Source organism: Apus apus, unplaced genomic scaffold (genome assembly GCF_020740795.1).
Source record: "Apus apus isolate bApuApu2 unplaced genomic scaffold, bApuApu2.pri.cur manual_scaffold_52_ctg1, whole genome shotgun sequence".
NCBI classification, from domain to species: domain Eukaryota; kingdom Metazoa; phylum Chordata; class Aves; order Apodiformes; family Apodidae; genus Apus; species Apus apus.
Genome location: NW_026248857.1, coordinates 15561 through 42033, shown reverse-complemented (window position 1 = coordinate 42033; position 26473 = coordinate 15561). Strand labels below are relative to the sequence as shown.

The 26473-nt window shown below is 57.4% G+C and overlaps 1 protein-coding gene across 1 annotated transcript; it reads right to left on the bottom strand.

Annotated features, from left to right (window-relative positions):
• Positions 1-1913: 1913 nt before the first annotated feature.
• Positions 1914-26234, bottom strand: BICRA (BRD4 interacting chromatin remodeling complex associated protein). Its single transcript, XM_051643922.1, is given in 14 exon segments — positions 1914-3068; positions 3070-3169; positions 3962-4064; positions 4674-4768; positions 5169-5317; positions 5448-5506; positions 6122-6247; positions 6711-6838; positions 7301-7478; positions 11245-13194; positions 14738-14803; positions 15160-15202; positions 15958-16003; positions 26180-26234. Coding segments are annotated over 13 exon segments (4098 nt in total). The 5' UTR covers positions 15999-16003; positions 26180-26234; the 3' UTR covers positions 1914-2008.
• Between the last annotated feature and the right edge of the window lie 239 nt (positions 26235-26473).

The following is a 26473-nucleotide window of genomic DNA, read 5'->3' as shown; positions in this document are numbered from 1 at the left end:
CCCTGGAGCCCTGGAGGCTCCAGAGGCTCCATCCGTGTCCAGGAATGAGAAAAGAACCATTCAAACGATGAAAAAACTCCCTTGAGTGTTTTTTTTTCCCCCCTCTGCCAAGGGGATGGCCCCAATTCCTGGGATCCCACCTGCTCCAGCCCCGGGATGAATCCCTCTCCCTGCCAGCAGATGATCTAAGGCCTTGTTTTGGGTGAGAAAAGTGGGAAAGAGGGAGCAGGGAAGACCCTGGTGTCTCCCAGTGTTCCCAAAACTCACCCATTCCCAAGGGGGGAGGAGGTGGGAAGAGGGGGGGGGGGGGGTGGGTATGGGAAAAAACAAAAAACTTTGGGAATTTTGGGATGAAGGAGCAGGATGGGGTGGAGGCCGGGAGCACTCGCGCCGAGAGCACTCACCGCCCATTCCCAGGCTCAGGAAAAGGGGATGGATGGCTCCTTCTTCTGAAAAAAAATCATAATGAAAAATATAGAAGCAAAGGGGAAAAGGAAAAATAAATTAATAAAAAGCCAATTCCAGCCCCTGGGAGCAGCTCCCGGGGCTCCTCTCCAGCCTCATCCCACGCACTCTGGCATTCCAGAGCTAGGGCAGCAACCCTCCAGCTTGGCTCCTTTTCCAGGTGTTTTCTGTTTTGTTTCCCCCCCCCCCCACAATCTGCCCCAGGTTTGCCGTGAAAAGTGAAGTTTGAAAGGGATTTTGTGCGGGATTTGCCAGGATCCAGAGGGGAAGTGGCCGGAGCGGAGGGAGGATCAGGATGTTTTGTTTCCAAGGGTGATCCCGCCCTGTTTACACGCCCAACACTGCAGCTTTTCACTGGAGCAGGGAAAAAAATCATCATCCTTAAAAAAAAAAAACACCCCAACACAGCCCTGGAAAAAAGCCGACGTTCCCAAGTTCCTCCCTGGCTCAGACCCTCTTCTCCCCGCCCGGATCCAGGGGTTCCCTGCCCCAGTAATCCCATTTTTCCAGGTGTGTTGAAGCTGGCTGGGAATGGTTCAGGCTTCCAAGGGGATGGGACAGTGGCACTGGCACCCGATGGCACTTGAAAGTCAAGGTTATTGCCTCCAAAAGGAAAAAAAGGGGGGTGGGAAAGTGGGATGGGATGGGGGAAACAAATTTGTGGGGACAAATACAGGGAAAACAGGAAAACCGTGTGGCAGGGGGGGCCTAAGGCAGAGCGGGAAGGAACGGATCCTCCCACAGCTCCTGGCACCAGGCAAACACTGATTGTTTGGGAAGGGTGCGCTCCAGGAGCATCATGGAGCTCTTTTTTCCCCTTGGAAAACATGTTCTTCCGGGTATTTTCAAGCTGGGAAAAGCAGCAACAGAGCCTCCCCCTCCCCAGCTTCCCAGCTGGACACGGTTCCTCTCCTTCCCTGGCAGATCCCACCCCCCGCCGGTCCCAGAGGGATTTGCTTCTCCTCCAGGCATAAAACTCCTGTAAACTTTGCTTTTCCTTTAGTGTTTCCTTGCTTTCCTTCTCTTTCCCCCCACCTTTTTTCTCAGCCTGGGGGTCCAGGAGCCCACGTGGTTTCTGAAATAACTTAAAGGATAATTTTTTCCCTCCCCCCCCCCCCCCCCCCCTTTTCCAACCCCCTTGCACCCCAGGGGGCAACAACTTGCAGAGTCCTCTTTGGCCTCCCACTGGTTTGATTCCCGAGCTGGGAGCGGGATGGGGAGGGATGGAGGGATGGAGGGAAAGGCAGGGAGGAGAGAACAGACCGATCTGATACTCAGGAATTTGTTACAGACTCTAAATTACAGCTGAAAATACCTCGGGGCCCCTCCAGTCCGCCCCCGGGCTCCCTCGCCTGGCACTTGCCCATCAGGATGGGAATTCTGGCCTCCGCTGGCGCTTTTCCAACATCCCAAATCCCTCCCCTTCCCTCCCCACCCCCCCCCCCGGGGTTTGTTTTTTGTTCTGTTTCCGTGGTGTTGTTGTTTTTCTATAAACAAAGTGGGGCGAAGCGTCCCCGGGAAGGTGGCTCCGTGGGCTCCGCCGTTATCTGTTCAACGTCCTGGCTCCAAGGCCACCGTTGTGACTGGGGGGGGCAAGGTAGGGGTCTGCCCGGTGGACGGGCGAGGAGAAAGGGGAGGAAGAGGAGTTGTAGGAAGAGGAAGGCGTCCGGACGTTCTGAGCCCCGGCCTGAGGTTGCTGGAGGTTGAGGATGCTGTCGATGGCGCTCTGGAGGTGCTCGTTGAGGGAGTCGTCCTGGGGGCTGTCGCTGGAGAAGCTGGCGTTGTCCACCTCCAAGGACTCCGACTTGCGGCGCTTGGCCGGGGGCAACGGGACCTCCCCCCAGCTGAGCTCCGGGCCCTGGTCTGGGGGGTCGGGCTTGATCATCCCGTGGTAGAACTCGTCCTCCACCTCCGCCAGCTCCTTCATAAGGCCACTGGAGGGGTCGTCGGGCCGCGGCGGGGCCGGGCTGTCCTGGGGGGCCAAGGGCCGGGCCTCCCCCCGGCTGAGGAGCAGCAGCTTGGGGCTCCCCTCGGGCCGACCCTTCTCCAGGGGCACCGAGGGGCTGTCCTGGCTGCGGTGGGAGGTGATGACGCTGCGCGAGGCCTCCTCCCCCCTGGCCCCGGGGGGTCTGTCGGCTCTGGGGGTGCTCCTCTTGGGGCAGGAGGCCTCGGGGGGCTTCTCGGCCAGCAGCAGGTCCATGTGCTGGCGGTAGGTCTTGCGCAGGGGCAGGCGGCAGGAGGTGACAGCCGGTTTCTTCTCGGCAGGGGCCGGGGGGACGTGGTCCACGGTGCCGTTCATCTGCCCGACGGCGACGGGGGCGGCCGGGGGGTCCCTGGGGAGGCGGCAGGTTGGGGGGGGAGGGGGCTGGTGGACGGGGTCCAGGGCGGTGTTGTGGACCACCTTGCTGAGCCCGGCCTCCTGCTTGATCTTCAGCTTCAGCCCGATGCGGCTCCGCGCCTCGTAGGTCTTGATGGGGGGTTTGCTGCGGGAGGGCAGCGCGTCCTCGTCCCCGTCCAGCCCAGGGGACGCCTTGGCCCAGGTGACCGAGGGGGACCCCCCGCTGTGCTTGATCACCAGCTTGGTGGGGTGCAGTGGGGGGGGGCGCCGGGGGCACCTTCAGGCTCTCGGGGGTCGGCGACGCGCTGGGGACCGAGGCCGTGGGCGCTGAGGAGGGGCCGGAGCGGGAGGAGGAGACGAACTCGTCTGCAGGAGGAAGAGCAGGGGGGTCAGCACAGCAGGGTTTGGATTGATCCCACGGCAAGAGATCCACTGAATTGTGTTAATATTGATATATTGGAGATGATCCAAAACACACCTCAAGGATGCTGATGTCTGTGGGCAATCCCATCGTCACGCACCCCATTATTATTATTAAATATGCTTCAAAATGTATCTTTTGGATCATACATCTTTCAATATATATCCTTGAAAAAATAAACTTTAAAATATACACTTAAAAAGCATGTATTATAAATACATTAATATTTAGGATTAATTAAATACTAATATATCAAACTAATCCTAAAATTAACACATTTATGATATATTACTTATTAATTTTTTAAACATCCATCTTTCAAAATCTCCATCTTTCGAAACGTATTTTTCAATATATCTACTTTAAAAAACACAATGTTTTAAAATAAAGATGTTTCACAATAAAGATGTTTAAAAATATCTGGTTTTCAGACTTTCCACTCGCGCTGGGATGGATTTCTTCCCCCTTCTTCCCTCCCAAGAACTTCCACCTTGTGGAAATCCCATCCCTGGGGCCCGATGTGGTAATTAAACCTTTAATTAAGAGCCTGGACACTGTGGGCTGAACACAGTTTGGCCCCCAAAGAGCAGGGAACACTGACCCTTCCAACAGCTTTTCCCCCAGATTCCCACTGGAACCAGCTGGCATGGAGACCTCCAGCCCAGCCTCTGGAGAGGAGGGGAAGAGCAAAATCCGAGCCAATGTTGGAGAAACAAGGGGAATAATTCTCCTCCCACCTGGCTTCTCCTTGGCCAGCTGCTTGTCCAGGGCCAGCATGGTCTTCTCCTCCTGGATGAACATGCGGTCGATCATCACCATCTCGGCAGAGGGGCTGACCCGCTGCGGGAGGGGAGGGAGAGGAGAGGGATGGGAAGGAAGAGCATCCATGGTCACACACCTTAACACGCAGTTCATGGAACCATGGCATGGTTTGGGTCAGAAGGGACCTTCAAGATCATCCAGTTCCAACCCCCACTAGACCAGGTTGCTCCAAGCCCCACCCAACCTGCCCTTGAACAATTCCAAGAACGGTCTGGAACACTTCCAGGCTTCCACAACCTCCCTGGGCAAGCTGTTCCAGTGTCTCACCACCCTCATAGCCAAGAATTTCTCCCTCAAAGCTCATCTCCATCTCCCCTCTTCCAACTGGAAGCCATTCCCCCTCATCCCATCACTCCTGCCCTTGTCCAAAGCCTTTCCTGGAGCCCCTTCAGGCACTGGAAGGCGCTCCAAGGTCTCCCTGGAGCCTTCTCCTCTCCAGGCCAAACACCCCAACCCTCTCACTCTGTCCTCCAGGATCTTCCCATCCCATCCACCAGGAGCTCCAGGCAGAGACAGATCCCAAGAGCAGCCAGAGTTGCCAGCAGGGGGGAGGAAAAGCTTCCCCATCCCCACCCAAACCCAGAGCTGGATCCCAGCAGCTGGAATGGTGCATCCAGAGGGACTCACCCGGGACTCCTCCAGCAGGAGCAGGCGGTACTTGTTCAGCATGGCCTGGGTGCGCTTCAGCAGCTGCGTCGACACCGCCTCGAACTCCTCGTCCACTGCCAGGAGAGGAGGGAAGGGGTTGGTGTCCCAAGGGAAGGGGTTGGAGTCCCAAGGGAAGGGGTTGGTGTCCCGAGGGAAGGAGGATTTAGGATTCACTGTCTCACTGGGGAGACCCTCAAAAAAAGGGGCTCGCTCTCATGTTTAATTGCCAAGAACCCCCTGGTTGAACCACTTCCCAACACTGCAACAAAGCCTGGAATGTTGCTTTGAGCTACTCCAGGGCAGGAACCCTGGAAAAGGTCAACGACACCTTGGGAATTTGTTTTTCTAGAGTGAAGGCACGGATCATTTCTCTGTTATTTTTCGTGCTCAAAATTCCCCTGTTCTGTAAAGCTCAGTCCACTACCCTCTCACCGCAGCAGCCCCGGAGCCATGGGCCATTCCCGAGGGATTTACCCTTCCGGTAGTCCTGGGCTGAGGGCAGCATTCCCTGGTAGACGTGGTAGGGCAGGAGCCGCTGCAGGGCGTCGTCGAAGGAGCGGAACGGCGTCTTGTAGTCAGGATGCAGCACGGAGCCCTGGTGCTTGTGCAGCTGCTCCAGGAAACTGGGAGGCAGGAGAGGGAAAACCTCTGGAGTGGGGTTTGAGGACAGGGAATCCCCCGTGCCCAGGCATCACGTGGAAGAAGGGTCTGGGAATACAGCCCCTCCCGAGGGGCTGGCTCTGGAGCACTCACCAGGCTTCCTTGCTGGGCTGCAGCGTCGGGGCCTTCTTGAGAGCCAGCTGCTTGTCGAACTGTGGGAGAAGAACACGCAGTGAGGGGGGAACGCTGCCTCCTTTGGGGGCATTCGGCCTCTTTTGGGGGTGTTCGGCCTCTTCTGGAGGAGATTCGGCCTCTTTTGGGGGTGTTCGGCCTCTTTTGGGGGTTACTTGGCCTCTTTGGAGGGAATCTGGCCTCTTTTGGGGTGAACTGAGCTTCTTTTGACAGAATTGAGCCTTTTTGGAGGGAACTGAGCCTCTTTCGGGGGTTATTTGGCCCCTTTGAAGGGAATTCAGCCTCTTTGGAGGGAATTCTGTCTCTTTCAGGGGTTATTTGGCTTCTTTTGAGGGAATGTGGCCTCTTTGGAGGGAATTTGGCCTCTTTTGAGGGAATTCCACCTCTTTCAGGGAGTGTTTGGCCCCTTTCAGGGGGAATTCCACCTCTTTTGAGGGAACTGAATCACAGGAGGGAAACACTGGGGCCTGGCAGCTGCTCTGGGTGGAAAGAAAATGGATCAACTTGGTCTGGAACTGGGGGAAAGGCCAAGAATAAACCTCCTTCCTCCCAAGGACGAGGCGGGACAGTCGCCAGGCTGTCCCCATCACCCTCCTCATGTTGTGTGGGGACAATCCCCTGGGATTTCAGCTCACCAGCTGCTGGCTCTGCACCGGGACCGAGGGTACAAGCTGTGGCAACCCCTTCCCAACCACCTGGATCTGCAGGGGGCCCTTCCCGAGGTTCAGGCCTGAGACGGAGCTGATCACACTGGGCTTCGTCTGTGGGGGGAAAAAAATGGGTTTATTTAGAGTGATTCCAGCAAATCCATGGCCAAAACAAGCCGTGACAAACTGCCAGGACAACACTGGCCAGTGGCAGGTGTCCACGCCCAAGTCTGGGGGGAGTTTTGTTGCCTAAAAATAGAATTATTCCAGTTTGTGCTTCTAGAAATCCACACCAACAGTCCCGACATCCCACTGAACCGTCGGTACGGACCCGGCTCCCAGAGAGGAGGAGCAAAGCAGCCCCCCTGCCCGAAAGTTTAATCAATCTTGGTGGGAATTGTTAATTTTGTATCACCTTCAGAGGTTCTCAGCACTTAAAAAGTTGAACAAAAAATACGTTAATGGGAATTAATTCTTCCTTTTTGAGGGAACGGAGGGGAATTCCAACAGAGTTTCTCACTCTCAAGGTGGAAAACTTTTGGAATAAAGAGGAAAATCAAGAGAGAAGCTTCCTCACCTGGACTGGCTGCTGTATGGCAAGTGGTGTTCCTGCCTTCCCCGAGGTTGCAGCCCCTTTCCCAGAGGGAATGGGTGTGGAGACACTGGAGAAGGTTTTACTCTCGGCAGGAGCTGGGGCCGTGATACCTGTCGGGGGCAAACAGATATGGGGGGGTGGGTTTGATCTCAGGGAATAACCAACAGCCTGGATTGTCCTGGCCCGAAGGATCAAGGTCCCTCCGAAGAGTGGGAACGGGCTGGGATCCTGGCTCCCTGCACTGAGCTTCCACCCACTGCCCCGCTCGGCACAGGAAGCAGCAGCTGAGTGTTCCCAAAACAAGGGTGCTGGGATGCTTGTGATCTGGGATGTCTGGACACTGGAATACTACTCATGGTCTGGGATGCTGCTGTACTGGGATGCCAGCATGCCAGGCTGCTCATACACTAGGATGCTGGTGCTCTGGGATGCCCTGCACTGGGATGCTGGTGCTCTGGGATGCCCTGCGCTGGGATGCTGGTGCTCTGGGATGCCCTGCACTGGGATGCTGGTGCTCCGGGATGCCCTCCCATGCTTCCCCTTGCTCCAGAGCCGGACCCGGCGGGACGCACCTGCGGTGGAGGCCGGGAGGGCGGCGGGCGCGTGGCTGAGCGCCGGGGCCGTGGTGACCGTCACCGTCTGTCCCTGCCCACTCACCAGCACCGAGGGGGCTGGGCTGCTGAAGGCCCCGAGGGACCCCTGGCTGCTGGGGGGCTGCTGCTTGGCCTGCAGGATGATCCCCTGGGGCACCTGCAGGTGGAAACAGAGGATCAGGAGCAGGACACAGACCCCTGGTGTGTCCCCAAACTGGGAGAGGAGCCAACGCGGCGTTTGCTGAACCACCCCCCCCCAGCTTCAGTGGTTCCTGGGGTCCACCCAGGGAAGGGGCCCTGGGTGCTCCCAAAAAGCCCACTGGGTCCTTCCCAGGGGACTTTGCTTGGAGTTAATAATTGAATAAAATATATAAAATATACATAATATTCAATATTAATGTAACACATTAAGATAACATTTACGTAACACGTAATATTAATATATTGTATAAATACTCAAATTAAACCCAAGCTCGAGCTTTGCCCTGCTCATTTCCTGCTCATTCCCTGTTCCTCTTCCCCCCGCCAGGGGATCTCCAACCAATAACTGCAGCTGGATTTCAGGAGCCTGGCTGAAAAACCAGGGACACCCCCTGACCGCCCCTGTCATTAGCGAGGAGCCGTTAACGAGGGCTGGGCGGATCCCTGGGGGAACACCTACACCCCCCAAATCCCAAACTCCGGCAGGATTCGCTGCCTGCCCGGAGAGGATCCCGGGGGGGAGCACTGTGATTCCCACTGTCACCTGTCACCTTCTCCTCCTCTGATTCCCAAGCTGAGATGCGAGCGGCGCCGCGGGAGCCGCCCCCATCCCGGCACGATTCCATATGGCACCACGGGACCCCTGGCACGAGCCCACCGGAGCCAGACCGTGCCACTGAGGCCCACCAGGCACCAGGCACGGGCTCCTGGCACCCGGAAAACCCGCGAGGCACAACTGGGCTGTGCTGAGGGAGCGGCGCCCAACTCGGCTCCGTGCTGGAAAACTCTGGGAGTGACCAGAGGGGTTTGGGTTGGGATTTGGCGGGAGGTTGGTGGCCACTCTTTGGCACCGACCCCCCTCGCCTGCCCTGGCCCCTCCATGGCGCTTATTTACCTGCTGGAACCTGTCCAGAATTTGCTTCTGCTGAGGAGCGGGATTGGGGATGGCCGGGAGGGTTTGGAATTGGCTCGGGACCATCGGGAAGCTCCTCTGCTGCTCCGCGGTTAGGTGGAGAGCGTGGGTGGGAGTGGGGGGTTTGATCTGCCCCTGGGAGGGGAACTGCAGCTGGAAATGGGGGGAATGGGCGTGTTGGACCTCGGCCGGTGCCGGGAGCTGGACCTGGAGCGGCGCTGGGGCCGATTCCGGCTGGAAAGGCGGCTGGGGCTGGGAAGGGGGGTGCAGGGGGTGCTGCCCCCCACCCAGGGGGGACGAGGCCAGCTGGTTCTGGATGACATAGAGGCCGGGAACGGGCGCCTGGGGGGTGCAAGAGCGGGAGAGGGGCTCGGAAGGGGGGCGGGAGAGGGTCTGCGGTTGGGAAGGGGGGCGGGAGTGGGGCCGGGAGGGGGGGGCGGGAGAGGGGCTGGGGCTGGGAAGGGGGCCGGGAGGGGTGGGGGGATTGCATCTGGGAGAGGTGGGTGGCCGGGAGCTGCGGGCTCTCCCCCAGGGGAGGATGAGGTAGCGAAGGGGACGGGGAGGCTCCAGGGAGCTTCTGCTGCCCTGCGGGTAACTGCAACAGAGAAGGAAAGAGGAAGAAGTTAGTCCGAGCTCAGGAAGGAGTTTTGCCCTCAAAGGTGCCCCAAGTGTCGCTTTGTAAAGCGTTTTTTGGGTCAGGATGAGGTGACAAGGCAGGAGAGCATCTCTGCTGGCCAAGGGAAGGACCCACAGCCCTGCCTCCCCCTCAGAGTGGGGATGGAGCAGTTCCTGGTTTTCTTCCCCCCAGAAAAAAACCCTCAGTGCTGCCCCTGGGACCACTGGGAGCAACACAGGACACATCCCACCCTCCTTCCCCCCTGCAGCCCATGGAAAGCTGAGGCTGCTGCTCCCTGGGAGAGGGAGCCCGTGGCCAGGGCTAATGAGGACTAATGAGGATGGCTCTAACGGTCCTCGCTGCTGCGAGCGCTTGCTCAGCATCCCAGTGTTGGAATTTCTGGGGATGGATTCACCCCGGGAGCTGTGCTCTCCCCCAGAACATCCCTCTGGTTAACTGAGCACTTGGGAACTACCCACGGCTACGGAAATATAAAGAACTGGAGGGGGGAAAAAAGGGCAATAAAGCCTCTGTCAGGGACAAAAATGCCCCAGGCAGAGGCCGAGTGTGAAGGGAGAGGAGAAGAGGAAGCAGCGCAGGCAGCAGCAGCCGGGGGGTTAGTGGGGACCTGCAGGAAGCGGGAGCAGCCGGAGCCGGGAGCGGGATGGACGAACAGAAGGACAGCAGGGGGATGGGGGCTGGCCAGGGGGAGGGGAGCTGGGGGCTCCCGCAGCCCCCGACTGCACCGGGGCTGGGAGCTGCGGTTTGGGGTGTGGGGGCTCAACCCCCCCGAGTGGCTGGCAGTGATATCCAGAGAGAAATTCCTGGGGTCCAGGTAATTCCAGGCGCAAGGAGGGAGCATCCTGCCCTGCTCCCAGCAACCCCCCTCCCCCCTCATTCCCACCCAACCCGGCTGCTTCACTTGGGAAGCAAAACCGCGGCCGTTCTGTTGGCTTCGGGTCGGAGGGAGAGCTCGGGAGCTTCCACGGCAGAAACAAACGCCGGGAAGCGCCCGCCCAGCGCCTCCAGGACCGTCTATGGATCCTCCTCCTCCCGCCACATCCACCCCTGCGGCTCCTTCCCGGCCTTCCCGCTGGGAAGCGAACAGCTCTCCCTGGAGGTGCGAGACGGACCTTGCAGGGGAAGGCGCCGCGTCCCCCCAGCCCGGTAACGGGACCGCGGCAACACCCGGCAAAACCACGGATTTGGGGCCGATGCCGGAAAAAAAAGCACCTCAGCACCGAGCGCTCGCCCCCTGCCCGGCCCCCCAACCTGCTCCCACCGGGGACCAGAGCGGCGGGAGCCGGGAAGCGGCTCCTCCGGATGCGGGAAGGAGTTTATCCCCCGCCCCGAATCCCGGGGGTGTTTCCAAAGCCCCCGGTGACGGCTCCACCTTCAGCCACAGGCTCAGTGAGGTGGCCTGCGATGACCCCCAACATGGGGCCCAAACGCCACAATAGACACGGCTGCAAGTTCAAGAGGGGAATTTGGAAGATTCCCACAATTAAAAGAACAACAACGAAGCCACGGGGAGCGCACCCTTCCCCCCCCCCCCGCTGCCTTCCCGGATATACCGGGGACACTGGGAGGGGACGGAGATGCCCCCCCCCCCCCACCTTTAGGAGCACGAGTTGAGGAATGAAGACCCACCACGGTTCCAACCTGGTGTCCAACCCATTCTCAAACCTGCTCTGGTGCAGGAGCAGACAGGACACCCACTGGGCCCGTTCCAACCTTCTCCCCCCGGTACCAGGGTCACGGGGCAGCTCTGGCCCCACGTCAGCCCCCCCAGCTGTGGCTGTGGGGCAGCTCTGGGCCTGTGCCACTGCTCCCCAGCTGCGGCCACCACCCAATTATCATTAAGCATCCGATTCAAGCTAATGAAGGTGGAACCCCCTCCCTGGGCTGAGCTCCCGCGGTGGGTGCCGGGTGGTTGCTTTGGTGATGCGGATGATCTGTCACCAGCTCCTTCCACAGGGACAGTGACAGCCCCGGGCAAGGCAGGGTCACCCTCAGCCCCGTGCCTCGCTCCCACCAACTTAACATCCAACCTCAAATCCCATTTTCCCTCCCTACTGACGAAGGGAAGTGCCCGGTGGCGGAAGGACCAGAATTCCAGCTCGGCTGGAGAGCTCCCAGCCCCATCCCGGGGCTCCCTGCTGTGCCCCCCACAACCCCGGGACCCCCACTTGCCTGCTGCAGGAACATCTGCATGGAGTCCTGGTTGATGACAGCTCCGGTGGCCGCCTGGCCCAGGATGATCTTCTCAGGGCTGGAGGCCAGGCCGGGGCTGGGCTGGGAGGCTCCGGGCTGCGGGGCGGGCGGCACGCTGAGCTGCAGCGGCGCGGGGGCCTGGGAAGCGGCCTGGACGGTCAGGATGGGGGGCTGGTCGGAGCCGGGGAGCAGCCCAGACCCCGAGCCTGGCTGGGGCTGGACCAGCCCGGGGCTCTGGCTCGTGGCCGTGGCCTGGATGCTGACGGCGGGGCCCAGGCCCTCGGCGGCGTTGAGCATCACCTGGCTGGGCAGGGTCACCCCCTGGATCACCGTCTGCCCCGTCTGGCCCAGCGGGGCGGCCACCGAGGGCTGGCTCTGGGTGGTCAAGCTGCCAGCCAGGGAAACGGGCATCTGGAAAAGGGCTGGCTGGCCCACCTGGCCAGGCTGGAGCTGGATGGGGGCCGAGAGGATGTGAGCCGTGCCGTGGGCGTTCTGGGAGGTCAGCACCTGGCCCAGGTTGAGCTGCCCGGCGATGTTCTGGTTGGTGAGGATCTGGGCTGGCAGGGCCTGGTTGGTGATCAGCTGCCCGCCTGGCCCTTGGCTGGTGATGATGTGGGCTTGTCCTCCAGGGTGGGAGGTAGCCAGGATCTGCCCTCCCATGTTGGCCTGCAGGGCTGAAAGCTGCTGGGGGATCTGCACGGCTGAGGCACCAGCCAGCTGCCCCGGGAGCAGGAACTGGTTCTGTCCCTGCAGCACGGCCTGGGGGACATGCTGGGCCGGGATGACGATGCTGCTGCCCTGGTTCAGCAGGTGGACACTCATGGGCTTGCTGAGGGCCGGCTGCTGCGGCGGTGGCTGCTTGAAGACGTTGGCTGGAAGCCCTTGGGGGAAGCCTGACAGCACCACGTTCTGCCCGGGTTTGCTGGCCATGAAGGTCAAGTTCTGCTGGGCTTTCTGCTGCTGCAGGGCAGCCTCGTTCTGGATGGTCAGGGTGGTGTTGTTGGAGCTGAAGGGCTTGGGGGTGATCTGGTACAGCTTCTGCTGGAGGACGCCGGCAGGTTTGGGCTGGATGGGGGTGGGGGTCCTGTGGATGATGACGTTCTGGGCCTGCACCAAGGGGCTGCTCAGGTTGGAGGTGACAGTGAGGGGCTGGGAGCCCTGAGTCCCCGACACGCTCCCGAACATGGAGTTCCCGTTGAGCGTGGTGGTGGCCACAGTCGGCAGGTTCTTCTGGATGACCAGCCCGGTGCCCTGGGGCGAGACCCCCGTGGAGGCCAAGGTGACCTGCTGCTGCTCGGGGGCTGTCTGGGTGATGTAGCTGCCGACAGGCATGGTGGCCACCTGGGAGGGCTGGACCTGCTTGGCGATGATCTGCTGGGCTGGCTGGTTGATGGCCATCACCTGCTGCCCCACCACCTGGATGGGGCCGATGCCCAGCGTCCCGCTGGGGCTGCCGTTGGGCAAGCCCTGCAGGTTGGAGATGGGCTGGATGGTGACGTTGCCCAGGCCCACCTGATGGAGGAAGGGCTGGACACTGATGGCCTTGTTGACCACATCTGCTCCCACCGACTGCTGCACCAGGGCCTGGTGGGTCAGCACGGCCGGGGGCTGCAGCCCGATCAGGTCAGCCCCCCCAGAGAAGATCTGGGGAGCCCCCTCAGAACCCGCCTGCACCACGGGCTGCAGCGTGGGCAGCTGGAAGGAGCCCAGGTCCAGCTCGGCCTCCGCCTCCAGCGTCTGCTCCGTGATGTTGGCCTCCTGCAGGCTCTGCTGGAGGATGTCACAGGGCTGGTCCGAGTTGGGCAGGTTGGCCCCACCACTGGACGGGGACCCCAGGATGTCATCTTCTAAGAAGTCCAGGTCCACGCTGGTGCTGGGCTGGCTCTGCTCGGTGCTCAGGTGGTTACCGGAGGACTCCTGGACGTGCAGCTGGGAGACAGCAGGTCAGGGGGAGAAGAAAGAAGGCCTTGAGTTCAGGCATGGGCAGGGGGCTTCGAGCCAAGTGGAGATGGAGGCTTCAAGCCAACTGGGGCAGGGGGCTTCAAGCCACTGGGAAGCTCCAAGCCAACTGGAGCTGGGGGCTTCAAGCCAACTGGGGCAGGGGGCTTCAAGCCACTGGAGATGGGAGCTTCAGGCCACCGGGGAAGGGGCTTCAAGCCACTGGGGAAGGGGCTTCAAGCCAACTGGGGAAGGAGACTTCAAGTCACTGGGGAAGTGGCTTGAAGGCAACTGGGGCCGGGGGCTTCAAGCCAACTGGGGAAGTGGCTTCAAGGCAACTGGGGTTGGGGGCTTCAAGCCAACTGGTCAATGGGGCTTCAAGGCAACTGCCCAATGATTTTCAGGGGAGAAGGACCCCAGTGACATGCTCTGAGTGTGCGGGGGGGCAAGGGCAGGGATGGACCCCAGTGTCCCCAGGGGGGGCCAAAAGGTCTATCCACGTGTTCACACCTTCAGCCACTCCCTTCCCAACTTCCAGAGCTGAGGAAACATCCCCTGCCTCCCTCACCCTTGTTGGGATGGGAAGTGGGAATTTCACATCCTGGAAACAAGCCTAAAAACTCCAGGAAACCTGGAATTTTTCTGGCAAGAGATGTTCAAGCTGTGGGCGAGTGAACCCAACAAGTGTGTCCCCCCAGGGAAGGTGTCCTGCTGGGAGAACCAGGAAAACCCCAGGGAAGTAACACGCAGCTGGAGCCTGGAATCCAGCAGCTCTTGAGTTTGGTGGAACACGGATTGATCAGGAAGTGAAAAATTGTAAAAAAAAAGTAGAAGTAAAACCTGAACTGCTGGAGAAATGTGTTGGTTAGAACGTATCGGCAGCTCCACCCAAAGTCAAAAAACAAAGTGTGATGGAGGGAGAAAAAAAAAAATCAAAATCAAAATCAAAATCAAGGCTTTTATGGACGATGCAACCAGAGAGGGAGGGGAAAAAAAAAAAGGGGAATCAAGTCATGCTCCAATCCATGCAGGGGAACCCATGCTCGGGGGGAGAGGGGTGAAAACCAACCAGAAAGAGGGTTTTTAGAACCTCCTTCCATGTATTTCCCCTTCGGCCTGTGAGGACAGGGAGGAACCCAGAGGGATTTTCCTTCTCACCCCCTTTTTTTTATTTTCAAGTGCTTTTCCCAGTTATCCAAATTCTCCTGGTGGTGGGAAGGTGTGGTGGGGCCTCCCTTCCTTCCTCCCCCACCTCATTTTCTGCCCTGGAAGCTTTTCCCAGGTTGAAAGCAGACTTTTTTTTATCTGCCCCTGTAATCAGCTTTTCTCCCCCCCATCCCATGTAAGGGGAATCTCCTGGGGAATGATCCCTGTGTCCTGCCTCTTTTGCCAGGGAAACAGATGAAAATCAAAGTCTATTAAATAACAATAATAATAAAAAAAAAACACAACAAAAAAAAACCAAAAACAAAAAAGGAAAGGCTTTTTAAGCTGATGGTTCCCCAAGTATAAATTAAAAAAAAAAAATACATACCCCAGCACCTTCAAAAAAGGCACTGGCTGCATCTCCTGTGTTGTCCAGGAGATCATCACTGTCAATCTGTAATTAAAAAGATTTAATTTACTTTCTTTAGGTATAGGATGAAAAAAAAAAAAAAGGGAGGGGGGAAAAATTAAAAAGAAGAGGCAAAAAAAGCAGGTGTGCAGGAGGGGCAGTGTCCCTGCCACCCCGGCTCCAAGAGCCCCAAAATCCCAGCTCCACGGGGGGGGGGGACCCGAGCTGCCTGCTCCTAAAAAGTCCTGGAAAACCCAAAAAAAGATCCTGGAACTTGGGGGGATTTTGTTTTATTTTTACTTTAGAAAAACTTCCGTGTTTGCTTAAAACGTTAAAAAAGGAATTAAAAGGAAAGAGGCTGTTTGTGTGGAAGTTGTTGACCGGCCCCCGGCCCCACTCACCTTCTCGGATCCATGTAGGAAATCGTTCAGGGCCTGAGGATCACTGGAAAGCAACGGACAGAGGTGGTCAGGGAGCCAGGCGTGGCACTAATTAGTGCATTCACTAATTACACCCCCCGATTCCTGTGCTCCTGCCACAGCTGAAGTTCCCACACGGAGGCTCCCAGGTTGGTTTTCCCCTCCTACGTCCCTCATCCCCCTTCCCCTCCTAATTCCGCAGAGCCCCGATTACCAACAGCCCCATCATCACTAATTAGTCATCAGACACTAATCAGTCATTGGAAAATTAATCAGTTTACCAAAAAAAAAGGCTTGGGTAACGAGCAGCCCCAGGCTGGGAGCACAGAAACAGTCAGAATTGTTGGGAAAGTATCAGTGAGGTGGGATTCATCCGTTTCATGAGTGGGAGAAGGGAAATGTGGGATGCAGAGTCTGTCCCTTCCCCACGAGTCAAAGCTCCCCCGGCTTGGCCAGAACCCTCTGAGCTCCCCAGGAGGAAAGAAACCCAGAAATCTGGAAGGGTTTGTAGTTCTGGGAAGTCTGCAGAGCCTCTGGAGAACATCTCAGGTGGCTTTTGGCTCTGGGAGACTCAGCCCAGAACACAAATCTGGAGGGCTTTGTTATGTTGGCAATTCTGCAGACCTTCTGGAGAACATCTCAGGTGGCTTTTGGCTCTGGGAGACTCAGCCCAGCACTGGAGGGGCTGTGGTGACTGTTGGGGATGTGTCCAGGGTGGCTGGAACCCCATCCCAGCCCAAGGCAAGTGACAAAGGGCCGGGGTGTCCTGGGGCTACTCACCAAATTACATCTAGCAGGCACCGGCCGTCTTCATCATCCATGTCAACTGCAAGGAGAGACCAAGCTCTGGTCAGGACAGCAGAGTGGTGGGGAGCTGCTCCATGCCCCCCATCCCAAACATCACGCTTGGCTTTTCCTCCCCATCCATCCCAGCAGCAGGAAAACCACCGGCCCCTCTGATACCTGCTGGAGAAGCTGCTGGTGGCAAAGCCACCCAGCTCCACCACGGCTCCTCCAGCTGCTGTTACGGGTGAGACAACTGGGAAGACAAAAGCTCAGCCTCCATCATGGTGGCTCATGCCTCCACCACCCTCAACTTCCATCACTCATCCCTCCATGATGCTCAACCTCCACCACAGTCACTCAACCCTCCACCACACTCAACCTCCACCACTCTTGTCCCTCCACCACGCTGGCTCATCCCATCTCTCCATGGACAGATTTCGCTGGGAGTCCTCCCAGGGGGTTCAGGTTTCACTCTGAAACCCAAACCTGCAGCTTTTCTCCTTGTTCTCAGCCTGCCAGGGGGGATGGTGGCCCCAGTTCAGCTGCACCTCCTCGTGCTTCTCATGAAATCTCTGGAAAAGCAGCCTTTTCCTTCCCATTTCCAAGGGTAAATTCCAGTAAAACAACAGGGAAAACCAACCTGCTCTTCCCATCCCACACTCATCTCAATCTCAATTTCATCCCAGAAATTCCCTCGGCATGAAGGACAAGGCCACAAAGCCACTGACACACCAAGGACCAACACGGAAACCTCATCCAGCAGGAAGACATTTCCCAGCCCCATTTTGCTGGGATGCTGGACGGTGTTTTCCCCACTTGGCCCGTGAGGAGAGCAGAGGAACAGATCTTGGGCAGGGACCTTCATGCCAGAGGTGGCTCTGGCTCCGTGTCCTGCTATTTTTAGCTCCCGCACACACGGCGGGCCGGGAACGGCAGCGGGATTTAAGGAAAAGCCTCTTGCTGACACGGGAAGGAAAACACCCCATTTTCCATCCCATTCAGCTCTTGGAAGGAGACAGAAAGGAGATCCTGAGCAGCTTTCCTTCTCCCACAGCAGAGGCGTCCCTAATTAACCCAGATTATCCCAGTCCATTGGGAAAAGTCAAGCCCAGCAGAGCTCGGCAGGTACCCACAGACCGAGGCCACCAGAGGAGGGAACAGGGTTTGGAATTTCCAGCCCTGCTGTTTTCCAGCCGGAAGGAAAAGAACCGTCGCTGCCTCCGAAGCACAATTCCCACTGGGATGTGCCCAAAGTCAGGGGGTTTGGTGGTGAGAAGGGCCTGGTCACTTCCCTCGGGATTCGTTTCCCGCCTGTCCCAGCCCTGTCCTGGCCTCAGCCTGAGGCTCCGTCTGCAGGAGGAGCCGGGACAGCCCGATCCAGAGGGAATCTGGGAGCAGGAAGGTCGCTGCTGCCGGGGCAGAACGGTCTGTGGCAACGGAGCCCTTGGATCCTGCTCCTTCTCCGGTCATTATTCCCTGTTTTATCACAGCCAAGACACAATCATTATTCCTCCGCGACTCGGCTTCCCTTTGTAATTAGGGATAATGATGAGAAGATACTTTGTATCCCACCAGGAATGCTGGGGTAACTGCTGGGAAGCCAATTCCACCCCAGCCCTGCCCTGGTGCCGCTGGAGCTGCCATCGGCATCCAGCCACACGCCACCCCTGCCAGGCTTGGGAAGACAGGATTCCCAGCCTGGAGGTGATCCAGCTCCTGGCAGAGGGTGGAATGGTCTTGTCCTGCTGAGGAGATGCAAATAAAACCGAATTCCTGACACCTGGAATATCAGGGAGATGGAAAACTTGGGAGCACAAAGTGGCTCTGGGGCACTTCCCACCTCTCCCTCCGCCACGAGCAGCATTTTTGTGGAGAGTGAGGGGGGTTTTGGGGGTTTTAACAAGGATTTAACACCTCTCTGGACAGCACGTGTTGGGTCTGATGCAGCTGGGATGCCCGAGCCAAGAGGTTTATTCAACACTGATTGTGATGAGCCTGGGGGTGAGCTGAGAGGGAGGTTTGGGGCTGGAAAATAAAACAGGAATTGGGAATGCTCCCAGAGAACCAGCAGTAAGTCACAATGTGAGGACAGACGAGGTAAAACACGGGAATGTCTGGGTGAAATTGGGGTTCCAGGAACCTCCAGGTCTCAGGAGCCAGAATGTTTCATTCCCAGCTTTCTGTAAGGGGTCGATGATCCCCAAAATCCTCCGTTATCCCAAACTCCGAGCAGCCTCTTGCACCAAGGCGAGGTGCAACCACCATCATAGAAATATAACATTTAAGCTGTTACTAATTACCTGCAGCAATTAACTTGCTGTCACCTGCTGGGCGCTTTTCTCCACCCAGACTCCCAGGACAAACCAAACACAAATCAAAAACACACCCACACGACCTGAAGACCTTCACACCAACTTCCAAAGGGAGCTGGTTGTTCCCAGAAACAGGATTTTGGGAAGCTGCTCCGGGTCACCTGGGGAAGTTTCCCTTCCCTGGAGCAAACACCTCTTCCCTCCAGGCAAATCCCTTTCCTTCCTGCCACGGAGCAGGATCGAGTTACAGCAAAGTTCATCTCCTGACACCAATTCCACGTCTTCCTTTTGGTTTTTAGGTTTTATCCAAGTTTCCTTTAATCCCTTCCACTTCCTCAGGCTTCTGGGAGATGCTGGTCTGTGGAGACCACCAGCAGAGCCTCCAAACACCAGGGTTTTTTTGAGGGAGGAAACCCAAATAGCAGGAGGCTGCAGGCAGAGCATCCAAGCCCATCCTGACACAAGACAAAGGGAATTCCCAAATATTCCCTCAGCGCCTTCTCCTTCACGGCGTCAGCTGTCAATTTGTCCCCAGCTTCCCGAGGGAGCGGCACGAGGAAGCAGCTGGGGGAAGAACTGGAGGTTCCTGCTCCCAGATCTTGTCTCTCTCTGGCTCCAGTGGTCAAATGCTCCCCGTGGCCCTTGGGAAATCTCGGGAATAATCACCAGCAGCTCCTCTGGCCAAGGGATGGGGCAGCAGGGCTTTACCAGACAGGAGATCTTCCAAGAATGAGATTTTTTCCTTCGAGTCAAGATATATCCCAGGGCTGGAGGTGAAACCAAATTGATCCAGAAGGGGGGAAAAAAACCCCCAACGACTCAAAATGCCCATTTTTTGACGGCTCAAGACACAGGGATAAATCCCAACACCATCAACAGGGATTACATGAGGAAGTAGCTCCTTTTTCTCCTGGTATCACCCTCTTTTTCCAGCATTCCACTGGATTTCTCTCTCCTGCAAAAAAAGGTGTGCTGGGTGGGTGAGCAGGGCCAACCTCACACCTTCCAGGGAAAAAAAGCAGGGAGTGATCCTTCCCCCCTCGGGCCCGCACAGGGGGGGGGCAGAGCCTGCAGGAATCCTGCCGGGAATCTCCATTTCAATGGGGGCCCTGCAGGAACCCGAGGGAGGGGGTTTAGGGAAAGGATTCCTCTAGAAATCCATCCAGATGAGTTTAAGGAAAGGATTCCTCCAGAAATCCACCCACGTTTCCAAGCAAACAAACCCCCCAAACAGAAACCAAACCAGGAGGTTTTATTTTGGCGGGACTAATAAATATTTGAAAGATAAACAGTTTCGGGTGGTGGTTGTTGGTTTTTTTTCCCCTAGCAGAAACTTATAAAAGGCAACAGTTGGATTCTGGACAGGCTGAGGACAAGGGTTATTTTTAACAGATAAACTCTGACTCGGCGTTCCCACATCTTGCTGCTCTCCCAAGGATTTTTGCTGCCTGATCCTGAATCCTCTGACCACGACCACAAGGCATCCTGTCCAGCTACAGGTCCCAGGCCCCTCAAGCAGTGAAAACTGTTTGGAATCATCTTGGAGATGATGTCCAAGGAGGGAATGAGGGAAACAGGGAACAGGTCCAGCCCAATCATGGTAATTAGGGCTCAGAACCTCCTCCAGGTGTAATTAAAACACCAGTTTGACCCACGGCAGAAGCAACCCCCATGGCTCCACGTTGGAATCTCTGTCACTGCTCTTCCCTAACAAAAATATGAAATGATACTAAGAATTCAGACCTCCTGGGGAGCAGCCCTGGTATTCCCTCTTTTTTCCATGTCATTCCCTTAGGAATAACCCTCCCTTGCCTTGCCATGGCACCAACTGCCCCAAAAACCTCACAAATTACCCCAAAACATGCAGATGTGGGGCTTAGAACAGGTCAATCCTCAGTGTTCAGGAGCAGATTCTAAAGCCCAGATGGAACTGGACCAGGAAGCAAAAATCCAGGCATTGCTGCCAATCATCTGAGCCCAAAACCACCTGAAATTGAGCATTCCTGGATCCTGGAATTCCTTAAAAGCCCAGGCTGTGCAATTCCCCTTGATCCCTATTCACTCTGGCTGCTGGTGCCGAGGATGCAGCGGCTGTCACGGATACTGGGATGCAGAACTGACCCCGGAACCATGCCACCCCCCCCTCCACACCCCCATTTCCATACTCCAGTTAATAATGGAAAATGAGCAGGGAAAACCAGAGCATCCTGAGCCTGGCTGTGCTCCCAAGTGCTGTAACATGCAGTGGGAGCACCAGGAATTGCTTGGCCACTGTTCCTGGGCACCAGGGGGAATCCCACCCTCAGCTTTGGAATTAAACATAGATAAATGAGCTCTGTTGCATCCCAAGACAAAAACCTCCAGGGACGCCTCCATCTGACAAAAACCTGGGAAGCACAAAGCCTGGAGGAGCCAGGGGGTTTTCCAGGGAATGCCAGAGGTATCACCCCCCTGTACAGACAGAATCACAGAATGGTTAAGGTTGGAAGGAACCTTAAAGATCATCAGGCTCCAGCCTCCCTGACGATCACAGCACTCCTGCAATTCCAGCCAGGAGGAATGTGGGCTCCCAATGTCCCCTGACACCAGAGTGCCCAATTTCCTCAGGCTTCACTGAAAATAGACAGGGAAAAAAAAAATATATCCATCTTTTATTACATAAGGGGTGACTCTCACATTGTTGAACAGGCTCCAGGAGCTGCAGTCCCACGGATCTCGGGTAAACAAGGCCCATCCAAGGGGACACTTTTTCCAGCCAATGTTTTCCTTACAAACCCCGCAGACCTTCTCCTTGCCCAATCCCTCAGGATCAGCTTCCAAACATCCTGAGAAATGCCCCACTCTGCCTGTGTCTGGGCACCATTCCAAGGGAACAGCTCCATCCTCAGACCCCCTCAGTGGCTCCAGGACACTCCTGTGCTCCTTGTTTCTCATGGATGTGACAAGAAAACCAAGGGACTTGTAATCCATCCTCATCCCTGGGGAATGATCCTCAACAACAGACAGACAAATTCCCAGCTCCTAACCCGAAGCTTCAAGTGCTTCATCATCCTCCCATTTCTGCAGGTAGGGAGTCCAGGAGCACCAGACTCCCTGTTTCTCCACCGAAACTCCAGAGACAGAGGTGGAAAACCTGGATTTTGGCTCCCTCGAGCCACAGAAGGGCGGTGGCTGCAGGTGGGAGCTGCTCCAGGACATTTCCTCCCATGGGAGCAGCGTCAAAAACAATGTCAAGATGTTTGTGTGCAGCTTGGGGGTTAAATACTCCTCCAAAAATCCTTAAATCCACCGAATTTCTCCTGCTGTCTGGTGTCACTAATTCCCCACGGATCTGTCTGTGAGCTCAGGACAGACCTTCCCCTCACAAGGATGGAGGGATGAGACACCATCACGCCAAGGACGCTCCCTGCGCGGCTCCGTCCTGAGGTGTGGGGGAAAACACATCCCACTTTGGGTTGGGAACACCCCATTTTGGGTCAGGGAATGGTTTTCCTGGCAGTGGAGGGGACTGGCAGGGTCCCGGGACGGCCGCCCTCCCCTCCCCCTGCACGGGATTTACTTGGAGCTTTTTGCTGGAAATCATTTCCAGACTCACATTCCCTCGACCGCAGCGGGAGGAGGAGGAATACAATGGGAGGCAAAGTGCTGGGTTTTCAGGGAAGGAGGGGGAAAACTTCCCAGGGCTGGAGCAGGGAGACGAGGACGCGGGAAGGAGCTCGGCCACGGGCGCCGTGCGGAGCAGAAACGCTCTTCCCAGCCCGGGAATTCCGCTCCCGATTTAAGGAGACAACAAGCGGCCATGGCAGGATCTTCTGGCCAGCTTTTGGGTTGAAATTCACAGATAATGGCTCATTGTTGCTCTGTCAGTGTGTGGTGGGGGGGTTCCCACCCAGGAATGGTGCAACGGGCAGCGTGGAGCCGAGGGGGATCAGCCAGAGGTGCCTCCAGCCCGCAGGGATGTCGACCACGCGGATTGATTAAAAATGATGATGAAAAAAAATAAACATTGACCATTCCCTGGAGTTCTCCAACCATTCCCCAGCCTTCTCTCCCCCTCGAGCAGAGCAGAGCTGCCCGCAGGTGAGCGTCTGGTCCTGCGCTGATCCGTGACCTTTCCCTCCAAACCACAGCGAATGTTTCAGCTCCTTATGGCAGCAGGAACAACTTCCAAACACGCCGAATGTAAACGGGAGGATTCCTGCCCCGCGCCGGCAGCCAGCCCGGCCCGCAGCCCCGGCAGAGCTCACGGCTGCTTCCCAGCTCTCCCTGCTGAAAAATGACCCAAACCGGGTCCGTCTGCTGCTGGAGAAGGAGCAAGGGCTCCAAGGGAAGAGGCTGGGAAGGGCGGAGGGAGCAGAGGCACCATTCCATGCTAAGCTACCACATGGATCAGCTCCAGGTTTTACAGGGCACAGAGACCGTGGCCATGGGGAGGACGAGGAGCAGCCAAGGGATCTCTCACCCTAAGGAGTGATCCCAGTTTTTCCACCTTTGTCAGGTCCTCGCCCTGGAAACACTGGTCAGGAGGCAAAACAACCCTGGAGTGGTTTGGGAATCTGGGGGCGGGGGGTGTGTGGGGGGGGGTGGTTTCCACTTCTTTGCAGAATAAACCAAAGGATCAAACCTGCAGGATCCAACCACAGGGACATTCCAGGAATCTGTGTGTTGGCCAGACCAGGCCAGCCTGACAGCCCCCGGAGGTGGGAACTGGAGATCCCACCTGGATCAGGAGAAGCTGCCTCTCCAGGCCTCGTCAGCCACCGCCTGCCCCATGGCTCCCACACAGGACATTCCCTTTCCATCATAAATTAGGGTTAGAAGGGAAGAAGCTCCGACAGGGAACACGGAACGGGTGCAAACTCCAGGAACAGGCACGAGGAGAAGCACAATTCCCCAGTTACTCCAGGAAACGAACCCTCTGCAGAGGGGAGACACTGGGGAGCAGGAAGCAGCGTGTCCATGATCAGAGAATTAAGGGACGAGTTCCCAGAAGCACTGTTTGAATGCTCAAATTATGGAAAAACAGAGGAAAAAAAGCATCCCGGACAGGACCAAGAGGGAGCACGAGGCTGCTCCCAGGACAACAGCTGCACTTCACAGCCCTGTGTTTTGACATCCCTGTATCCACATCCATGGGCAGGAAAAGGGGGTTTAGAGGTACAAATAAAAGATCAGGAAAAGACAAGATCCGGGCCAGCTGGTCTCAAGGGAAGGATCAGGAGCTGCACCAAAACACCTGGAAAACGTCATGAGGGTGACACCAGAGAGGCTCCTGCCTGTGGGGACAACCAGCCCCTTCCTTCAGTCTGGAATTCCACCTCGCTACTGACTGAAATTCCACCACTCCTGAGGAAACCCTGCTCCAAGGTCTTAATCTTTCCTACAGAGACTAAAATATAGGATTGAATCTCTCACATCCCGAAAAACCACACGGAAAGCAACACCGAGTCACAAATCCCCTCCAGCTACTGTTGTTTTTTTTTTCCCTTGGGAAAAAGAGGAAAGTGCTCCCAAAGTCCAACCTCATCCGCACGGCGGGGACACAGGAAAACCAGCATCAAAACATCACTGCTCCCTAGAATGGCAGAATCCCCCTCTTTCTACCCAAAAACGAGACTCTGTGAGACACCCAAGGACTAAATCCTGGTGGGATGTGGTTCTAGTGAGGGTTTCCCCACCAGAGAGAATCCTTTTTGCCGGCAGAGATTCCCAGCAAAGCCAAGGAGTCTTGGGGAGAAGGTGACACGGCTGGAATGGAGGAGGTTCCCTCCATTTGTCAACAAAACCTTTTCATTTGTCACCAAAACAACGGACCCCGATTTCCCCGGGAAGCAGGGATTTGGTCAAAGATTGCTGGAGAAAGAGGAGAAAGGTGATCAGGCACCTTCGGGCGTGGGATTTCTCCCCAATACCTAAATCATGGAATATCTTGGAAGAGAGAAGTGTGACTCTGGGCAAGCAGCGTTTCCCGGGGAGAAGCTCCAGCTCCATAAAAAATGTTTACACCTGGAGCAGAATTCCCTTCCAGCCCCCACATTCCTACTCGGGGGATACAGGACCTGACTTCCAGCCTCCATGAAAAAGTCAAGCTCCAGTCCTCTCCTTGTCTTGCCACCAGAACGCTGCTTTCCCACCTCATCCCTGCTATTCCTTCTAAAAAAGGAGGGAAAAACCTGAGGATTGAGACTGCAGCTCAACACTGACCCATCCTGGCACAGCTCTGGGGGACAACGGGCCGACCCACAGCAGGAGCTCCAAGAGGGAGCATGGGGAATGCTGGGGGGGGGAGGGAGGAAATTCTGGGATTTGTGAAAATAAACAGGTTCTGGAATAACGGCTGCAAGTGGAGAGGGATCTGCCACCTCTCTGCTCCCGGAGTTAACAACAGAGAGGGAGGGGGACACTGGGGGTGAAGGTGCCCCTGTTGCCTTGTCCTCTCACTCCAGAAATAATTGCAATGGTAATAATTAATAATAACATCAGCCCAACTTGCTTGTCAAAGAACTGACAGCCCCAAAGTGACAACGTTCCAGTGCACAACCACAGAGAGAGACCCCAGAGACACCAGGGGCTGGGGAGCAGGACAGCAGTGACACTCTTCTGTCACTTGTCCCCCTCGGCCCCCCCTGGCTCCCCCGCCACCACGACACCTCACGGGAGCAGGACGGTGGGCACGGCCCATCCCACGGGATGAGCCCACCCTCCACATCCAGCCTCTGAACTGGGAGGGGGGCACAAACCCCAAAGCCCCCCCGCTTTGGGTCAAATCTACCTCCAAACGGTTCAACTGCTGCACTCGGGCCAAAGAAAAAAGTTACGTCCCGGCATCCAGAGAGGGAAACAGCACCAGAAATCCAGGATACATGGAATTACAGCAATAAACCGGGGGGGGAACCCCCCCCCGAGTGGCCGCACAGTGCCCGGCACGGAAACCAAAACCACAGCCCGGGATCACCCCGGCAAAGAGGCAAAACACTCCAGAAATGGTCAAACACGTTTCGAAATCCAGCTGCGAGCGGCAGAGAAATGACAACTAGAAAAGAATGTGAAGAGCCACGAAGTGGAGTTTATTCAGCTGATGGATGTGTTGCCAACGCACCCAGGACCCAGGCGGGAGCCCCTGCGAGACCCGAGGCCACCACGGCTCCCGCTCCCGGCGGAGCAGCCCCGGGCACGGTTTCCACGCCCGGTTCATGTGCCGAGGGGACGGAGCGGGGCTGGCAGCCGCAGGCCGGAGCCCGCGTTTGGGCTCTGCCAGGCGGGGAACCGGGGGGCAAGGACGTGCCGGGGTCGGGGCTCACCCTCGCACCTTTCCCGACCCCTCTCCGGGCAGCGACGGCGGCGACAAGAGGTTTTTAATCCTGACACTGCAAACCTTCCGCTTCCCTTCAGTGGCTGCGCTGCCAGCGCCAGCCCAGGGCATCCCTGCCCCTTCCCCGGGAGGAGGAGGAGCGGGCCGGGGAGGGGGACACCCCGAGTCACGGCAGGGCGAACCGGCGGCCTCTTCCCGAGCCCCCCCACCCCCCCCACCCCCCGCCTCGCCGGGGAAGGAGGTGGGGACGAGCAGGGCGCTTCCCGGAGGACCGGCGGGGGGAAACGGGGGGGCGGGGGGGCTCCAGCGGCGCCCCCTCTTTTATGCCGGGGGGGTAGGGAGGTGCGGGGCTGGGGGGCGCGGGGCGATGTCTCCTTTCGGGGAAGGTACATTGTATTCCGGAGACGTGACCCGCAGCCGCCGCACCGGGAGGCTGTCCGGGGGCGGCGGGGCCAGGGCGCGGGGAAAAAGGGGGGGAAGAGGCGGCCGAGCTGGTGCCCGGGGAAGGGGGCAGCCCCCCTCCCGGCCGCCGCCGCAGGTAGCGGGAGTTAAGCGATTTAAAGCGAAATTGCTGCATTGTAAAGAAACTCACCGTGATGTTTGAGCAGCAGTCGGCGCGGGGTCTCCCAGACATCCCCGCACGGGCTCCGGAGGCAGGACCCCGCCAGGCACCGACACATAGAGGTTCGCCGCGCTGCCTGATCCGCCGCCCCGCCGCCCTCCCGCACCCCCCGCCCGCGAGCGCGGGGGGCGGCGGCTCCGGGGACCCCCCGGGCACGGCGGGAGAAAATTAACGCGCACCCCCCCCCCCCCCCGGCCCCGCTCCCCCCTCCCCGCAGCCCTCGTTTGCATAGACACGCCCAGAGGGCGCTTCGTTTGCATAGAC